At 37.9% G+C, this 14525-nt stretch overlaps 1 protein-coding gene across 2 annotated transcripts; it reads left to right on the forward strand.

Moving 5' to 3' along the window:
- Nucleotides 1-880: 880 nt before the first annotated feature.
- Nucleotides 881-13740, forward strand: CLEC4A (C-type lectin domain family 4 member A). 2 transcript variants are annotated; one of them, XM_055396190.2, is made up of 6 exons: nt 881-1186; nt 4687-4800; nt 7636-7737; nt 10298-10449; nt 11562-11686; nt 12748-13740. In XM_055396190.2, the coding sequence occupies exons 1-6, from the start codon at nt 1108-1110 to the stop codon at nt 12887-12889; spliced, it is 714 nt and encodes a 237-aa protein (XP_055252165.2). In that variant the 5' UTR covers nt 881-1107; the 3' UTR covers nt 12890-13740. The 2 variants fall into 2 exon arrangements, with proteins under 2 accessions (XP_055252165.2, XP_055252166.2); XM_055396191.2 differs by lacking the exon at nt 4687-4800.
- Nucleotides 13741-14525: the final 785 nt, after the last annotated feature.

The raw sequence follows: 14525 nt of genomic DNA on the forward strand, positions 1-14525 counted from the left end.
GCTGAAACTGCAATACTTTGGCCACCTCATGCGACGAGTTGACTCACTGGAAAAGACTCTGATGCTGGGAAGGGTTGGGGGTTGGAGGAGAAGGGAACGACAGAGAATGAGATGGCTGGATGGCATCACCGACTCTGTGGACATGAGTTTGAGTGAACTCCGGGAGTTGGTGATGGACAGGGAGGCCTGGCGTGCTGTGATTCATGGGGTCGCGGAGAGTCGGACACGACTGAGCGACTGAACTGAACTGAACTGAACTTCCTCTTGGCTTATATGTAGTGCTTAGTTCCTCCTCTAAACTGTGAATCCATTAAATTATCCTAATTTGTTAAAGGCTCGTGTATACCCATAAGCCTTTTGTTGTGATGTCCTGGGGATGAAAGAGAGAAGGACACCCTTCTCCTCAAGCATCCAGTAGAGTGCTGCTCTCAGCAGCTGCTGGGGGCACTTAAGCAGAATGAAGGCAGAGGCATGATGGCCTTAATCAAGAACAGGGACTAGCAGAGAACACAGGAGAGCAACTTCTGAAGGCACATAGTCTAAATTTTGACTTCCCACTGCATTAGAGGACTCTGACTCTTGGAAATGGGGAGTCTGGCAATTAAGTTGTTTTGTCAGTTGGAATGTAGTCCCCAAAGTTGCCTGATCAACCCCAGAAAATGAGGAGAATGCAAACATGAATGAGTATATACTCAGGTTGGTGGGTCTACAAATGATTATGTTTGCAGGTAGATGCTCACAAATGCTTTAATTTCATCCTTTTTGTTAAGTTCACTGTTTTCAGGGAGAATGTCTCTGCTTTGTTCCCCTTTTCCTTTCCTTCCTATTTCTCTCCCCTACCCTTTGACTTCCTACTTCTATTGCTATTTGCTGGCGTAATGTTTAAAGGTATGATTAACACTGCGCCTGTCTTGGGGTTTGGGCCCCTGAGGTTTTTAATTTTCATGAAATTCCTCTCAAGGTTTTTGTTTGTTTGTCTAGGGTCTCTGTTCTCAGTTAGTTGTGTGATAGGATGTATGAGAAGTTACCACTGTGCTTGTGTTTCATTTTAAGCGGTTTTAAGGAAGAGACGGACAGGATTCTTTGACAAGAACAGAAGATCTCAGCATGACTTCAGAGGTCACTTATGCTGAAGTGAAGTTTAATAAACCCAAGTCTTCAGGCACCAAATCAGAGCCTCCTGCAGGTAAGACTCGCTTTCCGGTGGTCAGAGTGAATGATGGGATGAAGGGTGAAGAGAGAATACTATAAATAAAGCCTAGGGAATGTTGGTTGCTGGTTCTCTGGCCATGGTTGGGAAACACAGGATTCTCAGATCAAGTTGGCTGAAAATAAGCATTAAGGGATGGTACAGGTGTGCCACGACAAAACTGAGGTGTAAGAAATTCACTATGGTCCTGAGTTAAGGAGAGTGCTAATGAAGCTGAGAAGTTCTTGTTTGCTTTCTGAGGTGAACTAGCCTGCTGTGTAGAGAGTGGGTTCAGGTCTTGAAGCCATCAGTCCAGATGCTGGGGCTAATGATGAATTGGTGGGTTTTGTTTCTCAATCAGTCACGGGAGAAGTATTTGAGTGTATTGGTTAGTATCAGACTGCTGCTGCTGCTAAGTCGCTTCAGTTGTGTCCAACATGGAACAAAATACCATTGCAGATGAAAGCCTAGAAAGTCTTATACAGAAAGTCTCTTATGTTTTGAGGGCGATTGCTCTGCAATCAGAAAATCCATTGCACACTGTATCTGAGATGGATTCAATGAGGTTTGGAAGTAATAAAAGGTAATTTGGGTAGCATGCATGATTTCTCAGATACAAAAGAGGAAAAAACTGTGGAGACTATGAGAAGCTGTGAGAGGGAAGTTATGATTGCTTATGTTTTCCAAAATTCTGTAGAAACATGGAAAATGCTCAGGAAACTGTTTTTTCCCCTTAGAAATTTATAGGGATTTCCCTGGTGGTCCAGTGGTTAAGACTCTGCACTCCCAATGCACAAGTTCAATCACTGGTCAGGGAATTAAGATCCTGCATGCCACCAGGCACAGTCAAAATAAATAAATCAATACTTGATAACCATTAAAAAATAAATAAAAATTTAAAAAAATTATATAACTTTGTTATTACATGCTGCAATGTTCATTATAGAAAAAATTAAAAACCAGAGGTACACACAAATTTATTTATTTTTAAAATTTTCATTAGTTGTTTTCCAGTGTTCTATTTCTGCTGTACAGCAAAGTGAATCAGTTACACATGTACATATATCCACTCTTTTAGATGCTTTTCCCATATAGGTCATTACAGAGTACTGAGAAGAGTTCCCTGTGCTGCGCAATATGTTCTCATTAGTTACCTCTTTTATACACAGTAGAGTGTATATGTCAATTCCAATCTCTGAATTCATCCCACCTCCCTTTTCGCTTTGGTGTCTGTACATTTGTTCTCTACATCAGTGTCTCTATTTCTGCTTTGCAAATGGGTTCATCTGTACCATTTTTCTAGATTTCACATATATGTATTAATATACGATACTCGTTTTTCTCTTTCTGACTTATTTCACTCTGTTTGACAGTCTCTAGGTCCACACACAAATTTAAATTACTGTATTTATTCTTATTCTTAGCAGCAGCAGCAGAGATAACTATAATTTACCCTTTGTGTACATCTTTCCAAATATAAATATACATTAATATGCATATGTGTTTTTCTAAAAATGAGATATATTATACATTATTGTAGGTTTTACCCCCGCTTGGCAATATATTATAACTTTGAGAAAATAATTCTTTTTTTCAATTGAGAAATGACTGACAAAAAATTATATTAGTTTCAGATGTATAAGCAAATGGCTTGATTTTTATGTATATTGCAAAATGATCACCACAATGTCTAACTAACATCTGTCACCATACATAGTTTCTCAGTTTTTTTCTGGTGATGAAGGCGTTTAAGATGTACTGTTAGCAACCTTCAAGTATGCAGTATTTTATATATGTATATTACAACCATAGTATTATTAATTATAGTCATTATACTGTACCTTATATCCCAGGACTTCTTTATTTTGTAACTGGAAGTTTGTACTTCTTGACCCCCTTCACCCATTTTGCTCGCCTCATCACCCCTCACCTCTGGCAACCACCATTCTGTTCTCTGTATCTATGAGTTATTATTACCTTTTAAAGATTACACAGATAAGTGAGATCATATGGTATTTGTCTTTCTCTTTCTTACTTATTTCACTTAGCATAGTGCCCTCAAGGTCCATCCTGAAGGCAAGATTTCCTTGTTTTTTATCGGTGAATAATACCCATTCATACAATTGTCACATTTTCTTTATCCATTCACCCATCAATGGACACTTGACAAAATAATTCTCAACCATGAAATGGTGACTAAAAATGTCTGATATTTTAACACAACATTGTAATTCAACTATACTTCCATAAAAAATAAAGTTAAAAAGCAGTCTGGCTGAGTAATATTTCATTGTGTATATGTACCACAACTTCTTTATCCATTCGTCTGTTGATGGACATCTGGTTGCTTCCATGTCCTAGCTATTGTAAATAGTGCTGTGATAAACAATGGGGTGCGTATATGGCAGAAGCCAACACAGTATTGTAAAGTAATCATTCTCCAATTAAAAATAAATTAATAAATTTAATAAAACAGTCTTATTTTATTTTAAGCATGTGATGAGGGACAGTTATAAAGAGTTATCTGCTATGGCATTCTGTAAAGTAGTTAAAGTTAGAAAAAATCTGGAAGATTATTTAAATATATAATGGAATACTATGCAACCACAATACAGTGGGTTAAAGAAGAAAATATGGTGATATAGTATACAAGAAAATAGTAGGTCAGAACCCAATATATATGGTATTTCAGTCATGTGGCAAAAGTGTATGCATGTATATACACTTAAAAAATTGCTGGAAGAATGTATACCAAAATATTAACAACTATCCCCAATGGGTTTCCCTGGTGGCTCAGACAGTAAAGAATCTGCCTGCAATGCAGGAGACCCAGGTTTCATCCTGGGTCAGGAAGAGCCCTTGGACAAGGGAATGGCTACCCACTCCAGTATTCTTGCCTGGAGAATTCCATGGACAGAGAAGCCTGGTGGGATATAGCCCATGGGGTTGCAAAGAGTTGGACACGATTGAGTGACTAACACTTTCACTTTCATCCTCAATGGCAGGAATTTGTGCTTTTATGTATTTTCTAGCATTTCTACGGAGAAGGCAATGGCACCCCACTCCAGTACTCTTGCCTGGAAAATTCCATGGATGGAGGAGCCTGGTAGGCTGCAGTCTATGGGGTCGCTAAAAGTGGGACACGACTGAGCGACTTCACTTTCCCTTTTCACTTTCATGCATTGGAGAAGGAAATGGCAACCCACTCCAGTGTTCTTGCCTGGAGAATCCCAGGGACGGTGGAGCCTGGTGGGCTGCCGTCTATAGGGTCGCGCAGAGTCAGACACGACTGAAGTGACTTAGCAGCAGCAGCAGCATTTCTACGGTGAACATTACTATTTCCTTTGTCGCTTCATATTTGAAATGTCATGTAATAGTAATAGTGTATCATACAAGAAAAGGGAGAGGAGGAAGAGAAGGAGTAAGAGGAAGTCAAGGTCAGACAGAATTTATTATTCATGATAATAATAATCTGATTAATTTGATTCCTTCTTCAGCTTTCAAAGAGACCAACCTTCACCAAAGTGGCCATAGTTTTTCCAAGCTACTTCTTACCTCATTGCTGATACTTCTGCTACTATTGGCAATCTCATTTTTGATTGCTTTTATCTGTAAGTATCCAGATGGATCTATAAGAAATGTCTGCCTGACATGAAAGGATGGCATCATATTAACTGATAAACTATGAGCTTATTCAGAAATATGGGAAAGAAGTCTTCTCTGGGGGAAGACATAGATAGTGGGAATTCATCATGAACTTGGTTCTTTATTTGCATTTAGTCACTCTTCTATAGAAATAATGGCATTCACTCTCTTTAGAGAAACTGAAAGAAGAGTATATATGTTACATGTTTCTGTTTTGTAGGATGAAATCTATAGGGCACCATATCTACACTAGACAGTTGTTTAAGTGAGACCACATCTGTATTTTCTTAGTAGTGTTTATAAGGCTATGCCTGTTGAGGGCATAGACATGTACTTTGGGGTGAGCAGATGGACAAGAAGGAAATGGGAAGAAATTTCCCAGGAAAAAATTCTACTGAATTTTCATCTTAATTATTTTTGTCTTTCTCAAGACTGCATGAGCTCTTAAAATCCATTTGACAAATAGGTAGATTTCTGCCTATCAAGAATTCATCAAGTTTTTAAAAATCATAAAACTAGTATAAGTTTGGGTAGACACTTTATTCATTCATTTGGTCATTCAATAAGCAACAGTGGGCATCTAGTCTATGTCAGGTACTATGCCAGATAGAGACAGCAGAGTTGTAGCCCTTGGTTTTGAGAAGTTCAGAGGATGATGGCAACTGGTTGAGTGAACCAGTGTTTATAACAACATCTGGTAAATGTTCTGTGAGTAAGAAGCACAGGAAGCTGAGATAGGCTTCTTGGAGGAGGTGACATCTATACCTGTGTGGACCAAGCATGACAGATGTCAGAGAGCTTGAAAAAATTTGGAAAAACATGTTAAATGACTGTGACATATGGTGCTAAGTGAACGGTGAGGTTGCAGATGGGAGAAACAAGTAGGGTTCAGATCATGAAGAGTGTCCTGTACAATTCTAAAGAGTGAATTTCCTCCTGCTCCCCTGCAGATTATTTTATCAATTATCTTCTGTTGTTTAATAAACCAGTCTAAAACTTAATGGATTAAAACAGCAACTGTTTTTAGCTCATGATTCTGTGGTTTGTCAATTTGAACTGGACTCAGCTAAGACGTTTCACTGGTCCTGGCTAACGTAATTTATGCATCCACAGTTAAGTACCAGCTGTAGGTAATAGAGTTTCTTAGGAGGAGGATGTAAACTGGAATGATGTGGACAAATTGGTTCCACTTCTTTACAATTCATCAGGAGAGCTTGAGCTTGTTCATATGGCAACATGTAGGCTGGCAGAGTGAGAGCAGCTGTGAGCAAAGCCTCTTGAAGCCTTAGCTTGAAATAATCCTAATGGAAATCAACCCTGAATATTCACTGGAAGGACTCATGCTGAAGCTGAAGCTCCAATACTTTGGCCATGATGTGAAGAACTGACTCATTGGAAAAGACTCTGATGCTAGGAAAGATTGAAGGCAAAAGAAGACGGCAGAGGATGAGATGGTTAGATAGCATCATTGACTCAATAGACATAAATTTGAGCAAACTCCAGGAGATAGTAAAGGACAGGGGAGCCTGGTGTGCTGCAGTCCATGGGGTCGCAAAGGGTCAGACCTGACTTAGCAACTCAACAACAACAACAGACAGAGTTGCTTCTGCACATTTTGTTGGCTGAAGGAAGTCTTAGAGTCAGTCCAGTTTCAAGCTGTGAATAAATAGACCCCACTTATTGATTGGAAAAACTAAGAAGTTATATTGCAAAGGAGTGTGGGTACAGGGAGAGTTGAAAATTGTGGCCATTTTTGCAATGTGTCACAGTCATGGAGAACCATTACAGAATTTTAAGCAAGGAAGTGATATAACTAAATTTGACTCATAGGAATACGCTTTTGGTGGAGATGTGTAAAATGGATATGTGAAGAGAGAACTGAAAGCAAAGAGAATAATCACAAAGACAGTTCATTGTCCAATTGAGAAATAGTGAGAATCTAATTTAAGGTAGTGAAGAAAGAGAAGGGGAATACCTTTGAATGATAATGAGGAGGTAGAATCAAGGAGGTGGGGTTTGATGAATATTTAGATCTGTGTGTTGGCTGGCTGAGGAATAAGAACCGATTGGGGAGTTAACTCTATATTTAACATGGATAACCAACAGGGACAGTACTGTAGAGGACAGGGAACTCTGCTCAATATTCTGTAATAACCTAAATGAGAAAAGAATTTGAGAAAGAATAGATACATGTCTGTAGAACTGAGTCACTTTGCTGTACATCTGAAACTAACATAACATTGTTAATCAACTCTGCTGCTGCTGCTGCTAAGTCACTTCAGTTGTGTCCGACTCTGTGTGACCCCATAGATGGCAGCCCACCAGGCTCCCCCGTCCCTGGGATTCTCCAGGCAAGAACACTGGAGTGGGTTGCCATTTCCTTCTCCAATGTGTGAAAGTGAAAAGTGAAAGTGAAGTTGCTCAGTCGTGTCCGACCCTTAGCGACCCCACGGACTGCAGCCTACCAGGCTCCTCCATCCATGGGATTTTCTAGGCAAGAGTACTGGAGTGGCTAATCAACTCTACACCAATATAAAATAAAAATCTAAAAAAAAAATATTATGTTTTATCTAGACATCTGTTTTATCTGACATTAATATAGCCACTCTAGCCTTCTTTACTTTCAGTTGGTGTTTAAGTTTGAAGTTAATTTCTTATAAGCATAGAATTGAACACATATTTGAGTCTTGTTTCTCTATTCAGGCAACTTCTTTCTTTTAATTAAAATGTTTATACTGTTAGAAAAAAGAGTGATGCTATAATGCTACCAGGAAAACGAATGATCTTATTCTCTTTTTCAGTTTTTTTTCAAAAATGTTCTTATGTTCAGAAAGAAGAAAAGGCTACAAGAGAACTCACTCACACAGAATTGGAATGTGTGAAAGAAAGTTCGACCCCAGAAGGTAAAAATTAATGTGCCTATGATTCAGTTATTGATAGTACTGTGTCCTAGGTCAATATTCCCAATAAGTGAATTATACTAAGAAGTTGAGTCTTATGGACATTTTAAGTTTTAAGTATACAAATATTTAGGGCCTAAAATTTTTATAATATGCATATCTTTCATTCATTTGTGCAAGGAAATAGTCTTAATTATGAAAAAGATTACATTGCTTTTTGGTTTCTTCAGTCTTTGCTTCTTTCTGAACTTTCTGTACGTACTTGCTCTTTTACTCACGTACCAGTTAAAACTTCTTTGGTCAAGAGAGATTTAATTCATATATGTTTTAAGAAATCATATTGTATGTATAAAACATTTTTGGGAGGATACATAAAATACTCTGCTTTAAAATTTTCTGTTTTTTTTTTTTACCCCAAACCTAAACTCTGTTAGCAGTTGTATGGTTTTGCTTCACTTTTTAATGGTCTGTGGTTAGATACATACAGTTTAAGGATCATTATGGTTTCTTGGGGGGTTTCCCTGCTAGCTCAGTGGTACAGAATTTACCTGCCAATACAAGAGATTTGGGTTTGATCCCTGGTTCAGGAAGATCCCTTAGAGAAGGAAGTGGCAACCCACTCCAGTATTCTCGCCTGGAGAACCCCATGGATGGAGGAGTCTGGCGTGCCTCAGTCCATGCTGCTGCAAAGAGCCACGACTTAGTGACTGAACAACAACAGCAGCAATAACATGGCTTCTTGGAGAACTGAACAAGAAAAAATTCCCTTTATCCTTATTCTATGTCCATCTTAACTCTGAAATCTTTCCTTGCTCTGAAGTATATATACTGATATATACTATATATATCTGTTGATATATATATATATAGCTACTTCCTGCTTTGTGTGGTCTAGTGTTAGTACGGTACACTTTTATCCATTTTTTTAAAGATGAAAAGCTAGTATGTTTCATGGTCTTTTTTTTTCATTTGAGATATCTTCCCACTTATCAAATTATTTCTAATTGAAAAACTGGTTCTGCCTGGTGATGGGGAGTGGATGGATCTGGCTGCTCTCCTGATACAACCCAGAGATACAGCCCATCTCAAGTTTGTGTTCATAACAAGTTCCTGGCAGATGGCACTGCTCTCTGGAAATTATGAATGGAAGAAACAAATCATGATAGCGTGTGTCTCACCAACAGAAATCACCGTCATTACAGAGTACGTTGCAGTTGCAGGCATCTTGAAATGTTTTTTTCTTTTTTAAACTAATTTTTACTGCATTGGCAACCCACTCCAGTGTTCTTGCTTGGAAAATCCCAGGGAAGGGGGAGCCTGGTGGGCTTCCGTCTATGGGGTCACACAGAGTCGGACACGACTGAAGTGACAGCAAAAAATAGTTGCTTAAAATGTTGTGTTAGCTTCTGCTACTTAGCAAAATGAATCAGCCATACATACATAATAAATACTCCACCCTCTTGGGTTTCTCTCTCCTTTACGACACCAGAGTGCATTGTGTAGAGTTCCCTGTGCTGTACAGTAGGTTCTTTTTAGTTATCTATTTTATACATTGTATCAATAGTGTTGGGGCTTCCCTGGTGGCTCAGTGGTAAAGAATCCGCCTGCCAGGGCAGGAGACTGTACAACAGTAGTTCAATCAATGACAACAACAACCTTGTGGAACTCCAGGATGTAAAACTCAAGGAAGTGTTGGTGCCTCTACATTGCCTGGACTTTTGATCTCTTAGAGTTGTCCACACTGTGCTTCCAGCAATTCCACAATTACAGTTCTGGTTTCTCTACCCTGGGACTGGCTCCCAAAGAGGTTTCTGCCCTAATATATTGTGATTCTCTGTATTTGCCTTTGTGTCTCTCCAGATCTGGGGGCGATTGTTTGCTCTATGTATGAAGAGTTGCTGGTTTTCAGTTTGTTTAGCTTTTCACTTGTTAGAATTACTTGCTCAGTTGAGTAATTTTTATTATTCTATCTTTTAATTCATTGATTTCTCTGTCTTTATTCAGCTGTTGAGCCCATCCACTGTGCTTTTAATTTGGTTATTATATTTTCCAACTATTCCACTTGATTCTCATTTATATCTTTAATTTGTTTGCTGAATTATCAGTTTCTTTGCTGAGGCTTCCTATTTTTTCACATGGTTCAAACATTTGTACTTACTTGTTGAAGCATCTTTCCATGGCTTTTTAAAAATCTTTGCCAGATAACTTCAGTATTTCTCTTATCTTGGTATTGGCATATATGTATGTATTTTTTTTAAGCTAATTTTTGAGAACTTTGTAGTTCTTGGTATGATAAGTAATTTTTCATTGAAACTTGGGTATTTCTGTATTATGTTCTGAGGATCTTCTTTAAACTTTTAGTTGGTTTCTCCTGATACCACTCAGGTAAAGGAAAGGGGGTCCTACCTTGTCACTGTCTGATGTGGGCAGATTGACCTCCTTGACATCTGACAAGAGTCCTATTTTTCATGTAGTCTCCTCTGGTCCTTAATTTTTTATAATTTATACACTTTAAAAATTACTTTTCTTATATTGCACTGATATGGCCTTCTTCTCAATACAGGGAGAGACTGGAGCTGCTGCCCAAAGAGTTGGGAGCCATTTAATTCTAACTGCTACTTTATTTCTAATGGAGCTAATACTTGGAATGATAGTGAGAAGGAATGCTTGAGAATGAATGCTCACCTGCTGGTGATCAACACCAAAGCTGAGCAGGTATTACTACTTTCTAATTGATAATGGAGTCAAGAATGTTGCCTGGTTTTTAAACATCTCTCTTAGTTAAGAAGGAGATTTTTATTGTCTTAGAATATTGGTGCTGTGGCAGAAGGCTTAAGAAAATAAATAGAAAAGGTTACCTAAGATTTTACATTCCATGCCTTTTTTCTTCTTCTATAAAACTAACCTCTGCCCCAAATAAATTGTGGCATTGAAAATGTACTACATAGGAGTTAAGTGGAAGGCTGAAAATATTTCAGCCTGAAATATGATTTCATTTATTTCAAATAATAAATATTATTATCATTGTTGAAATATAAAACACATAAATGTTTTATAAATTATTAACTATATAACAGGGAGGGGGAATTAAGTCCAACTGGGAAATGAAGTTCAATCATGAAGAGTCACAATCAATGATCAGAAATGACCACTAACAATCTGATGTTAAAAGGAAAATTGTTTAATTTGCAAAATTTTTCTCATGTATGACTTTGAGGAATACCCTATCTTAGAGAAGAAACGAAGGGAAATGAGTCTGAGATGAGAATTCATTATGATCGTGAACAGAAATTGCCTCCATATGTATAGAACATGGCTATGTTCTGAATCTTTGTGTCCTGTCGCCCCAATCCATATGTTGAAATTCTAACCTCCAAAGATGATTGTATTAGGAAGTATGGATTTGGGGGGCTGCATAGGTCATGAGGGTGAAGCCTCTGTGGATGGGATTAATGTTTTTAAAAAAGAGATTCTACAGAGCAACTTCTCCTACATGTGTGAATGCACACAATGAGAAAACACCAGCTAGGAATTACTATCTTACCACGTGGTACCCTGACCTGGGATTTCTAGCCTTCAGAACTGTGAGAAACAAATTTCCGTCACTTGTAAGCAATCCAGCCTGAACAAACTAAGACCAATCTCAGGCTCACAAGTTAAATCTTTGATTCTATTCTGCTCTGCCAGAAAAAACCTAAGGCTTCTCAGCAGGGCCCCCATGTGGTTCTTTATGAATTTTCTTTTTCTTCTCTTCTTTGTAAAGCTTATGGAACTCAATTCAACCTGACTGTTCTAAAGGCTATAACTCCTTTCTTTTATTCCTTTAGGATTTCATCACCCGGAAACTGAAAACTCATTTTGCTTATTATGTGGGCCTGTCAGACAGGACATTGGCAGTGGGAGAAAGACACTGGCAATGGGTTGATCAGACACCATACAATGAAAGTGCCACGTGAGTACAGAATTCAATAGAGAAACCCAGGTTCTCCATTCTACAGGGATTTTAGGGTGTTCCATTGATCAGCTATTAAAATATAAAATAAATCATGCTGAAAACTTGAAATTAATACAACATTGTAAATCAACGATACTTCATAAAAAGAAAATACTCACATTCTTTTAATTCTTGGGCACTAGGTTAAATAATTTTCCTTATTATCTCACTCATCAAATAATGCTATGAGGCACACATTATTATTATTCTCACTATAGAGATGAAGAAACTGAGTTTAAAGAGTTTAGATAACTCAGTGGTTATCTAGCAGCGGTTACAATGGTCCTCAAACCCAGATCTGTTTGACATCAAAACTTGTGCTTTCAACCGCTACTATTTTTACCTCTGAATATAATGGAAATATATGTCAATTAAGATCATGACCAATTATCAAGAATTTAATATCTCTCATACAGAAAATAAGTTAAATTCTGATAGTCTTATATTTATGTAGTTCTTTTGAAACGCTTAAGTATTTTAGTACATTTTAGTACCTTACCACCTTTGATCCTCATATCACTGTGTGAAATATACAGAGATATTAATCTTGTCCCTATGAATCTGTGAAATTAAATTCCTTGTCTAAGGTAACAGGGATAGTAGCAGATTCAGAGATTTAGCTAGTCATCAGACTACAAAAGCAGTGCATAAAAAAATGAAACACACTACATTGATACCTGAGACCAGTATTAAGTCTTTTACATCTTTTAAGAGAGTGTGTGGACTAACAAATTCTTGGGAACAGGACTTAAGATAGACAAACAGAAGGCAGCTTCTGGAATGTCTGCTGGGAGGGTGCTTAATGCAATAAGATGACACAGTGCTGGGTGATGTAAGAACAATTTTCAAGGGAAATATCAGAGATACAGAGGAGGAAAAACTCCATGAGAAAGTGGGAAAGAATGATTTGGGCATATCTGACTTTGATTTCCATGCCTAGCCATCTCCCTTACTGTCTCTTTTCAAAGCACTGCTTAAAGAAACCTTCTCATCCTTTTTTCCCCCCTTCTGGCACTCAGATTCTGGCATCGAGGTGAACCCAACAATCCTAATGAGCGTTGTGTTATGCTAAATGCTCTTTCAAGAAAATGGGGCTGGAATGATAGTCCTTGTAATGAGTTTCACAAGTTTATTTGCAAGATGATGAAGATTTACTTATAAAATGGAACATTCTCCATGACCATAAAGTTGAATAGGTATCCTACATCATAGACATAGCTAGTATGGTCTTGTTATTCGTATGTCTTGTTTCAGTTCAGTTCAGTTCAGTTCAGTCGCTCAGTCATGTCCGACTCTCCGCGACCCCATGAATCACAGCACGCCAGGCCTCCTTGTCCATCACCAACTCCCGGAGTACACTCAAACTCATGTCCACAGAGTCGGTGATGCCATCCAGCCATCTCATTCTCCGTCGTCCCCTTCTCCTCCCGCCCCCAACCTTTCCTAGCATCAGAGTCTTTTCCAGTGAGTCAACTCGTCACATGAGGTGGCCAAAGTATTGCAGTTTCAGCTTTAGCATCAGTCCCTCCAGTGAACATCCAGGATTGATCTCCTTTAGAATGGACTGGTTGGATCTCCTTGCAGTATAAGGGACTCTCAAGAGTCTTCTCCAACACCACAGTTCAAAAGCATCGATTCTTCGGTGATCAGCTTTCTTCACAGTCCAACTCTTAAGGATCTTAATAGAATTTTCCAGAAGGTTGTGCACACATTCATTCATTCACGAAATATAAGGGGAGCAAAATTTACCACTTCCAAATGTCTTTTTGGCATGTGCATTGTTTCAAGCTGAAAATATTAGTCAGTGCTAGAACTTTACTTTCCATCTTTTTATAAAAGTCATTCATAGCCTATTTTCTTTCATCTTCCTTTGAACACCAGCAATTATTTGTGTGTTACAGATTTTATGTAAGATTTGTGTCTGAAGAGTGAGTTTAAAATGAAGAAGTATCCAACTGTGTACCAATTAACAGACAGAATTGTGAAAATAATAAAACAGCTGTTTTAAACCACTAAGTTTTGGGGTGGCTTATTCTTCAGCAATATGTAACTTAAACACTTTCAAAACAGTTTTGAGCTAAGATTTGAAAAATAATGTAACATATCATATCACACTGTTTTCTCTAAAAATAATAGTAATAATTGAAAAGTGAGAGTAAATTAATTTTACCATTAAGGCATAAAATGAAAAATTAAAATGTTTATTTTTTGTATCATTTAAAATTCTTATTCTTATATAGTAGGCATATTGTGTGATATTATAGGTATGTAATTCTTATATAAATAAATGTTCAATATGAAGTGTTTATATACTAAATTTTGTTAAGGATGTATAATAAAAATTGTTCTGAGATCACTGTTCTAGAAAATCAATCTTAAAATTCTTTTAAAATAAGTTATTTATTTATCTTTGGCTGTACTGAGTCTCTCTTGCTGCGCGTGGGCTTTCTCTAGTTGAGACCAGCAGGGGCTAGTCTGTGTTGTGGTGCACAGGCTTCTCATTGTGGTGGTTTCTCTTGTTGCAAAGCATGAGTTCTAGGGTGCTTGGGCTTCAGTAGTTTCAGCATGTGGGCTCAGAAGTTTTGGCACATGGGATTATTTGCCCTGTGGCATGTGGGATCTTCCCAGACCAGGGATCAAACCTGTGTCCCCTGCATTGGCAGGTGGATTCTTATCCACTGCACCACCAGGAAAGTCCTTAAAATTCTTGATTAAAATTTAGGTAAATATTCTCTGAGGTTAAAAAAAGATAGGTTACACCACATTAACAAATTGAAAGATAAAAAACACAATTATC

Source organism: Moschus berezovskii, chromosome 6 (assembly GCF_049115385.1).
Source record: "Moschus berezovskii isolate FMDL1 chromosome 6, NW_MosBer_1.0, whole genome shotgun sequence".
In the NCBI taxonomy this organism is placed as follows: domain Eukaryota; kingdom Metazoa; phylum Chordata; class Mammalia; order Artiodactyla; family Moschidae; genus Moschus; species Moschus berezovskii.

What these genes read in the sequence shown, in the direction of transcription:
- CLEC4A (XM_055396190.2), top strand. Translation starts at nt 1,108, where the DNA reads ATGACTTCAGAGGTCACTTATGCTGAAGTGAAGTTTAATAAACCCAAG. An exon ending in ATTTTTGATTGCTTTTATCT is followed by an intron (nt 4,801 to 7,635) that starts GTAAGTATCCAG and finishes TCTCTTTTTCAG; the next exon opens with TTTTTTTTCAAAAATGTTCT. An exon ending in TCAACACCAAAGCTGAGCAG is followed by an intron (nt 10,450 to 11,561) that starts GTATTACTACTT and finishes TTATTCCTTTAG; the next exon opens with GATTTCATCACCCGGAAACT.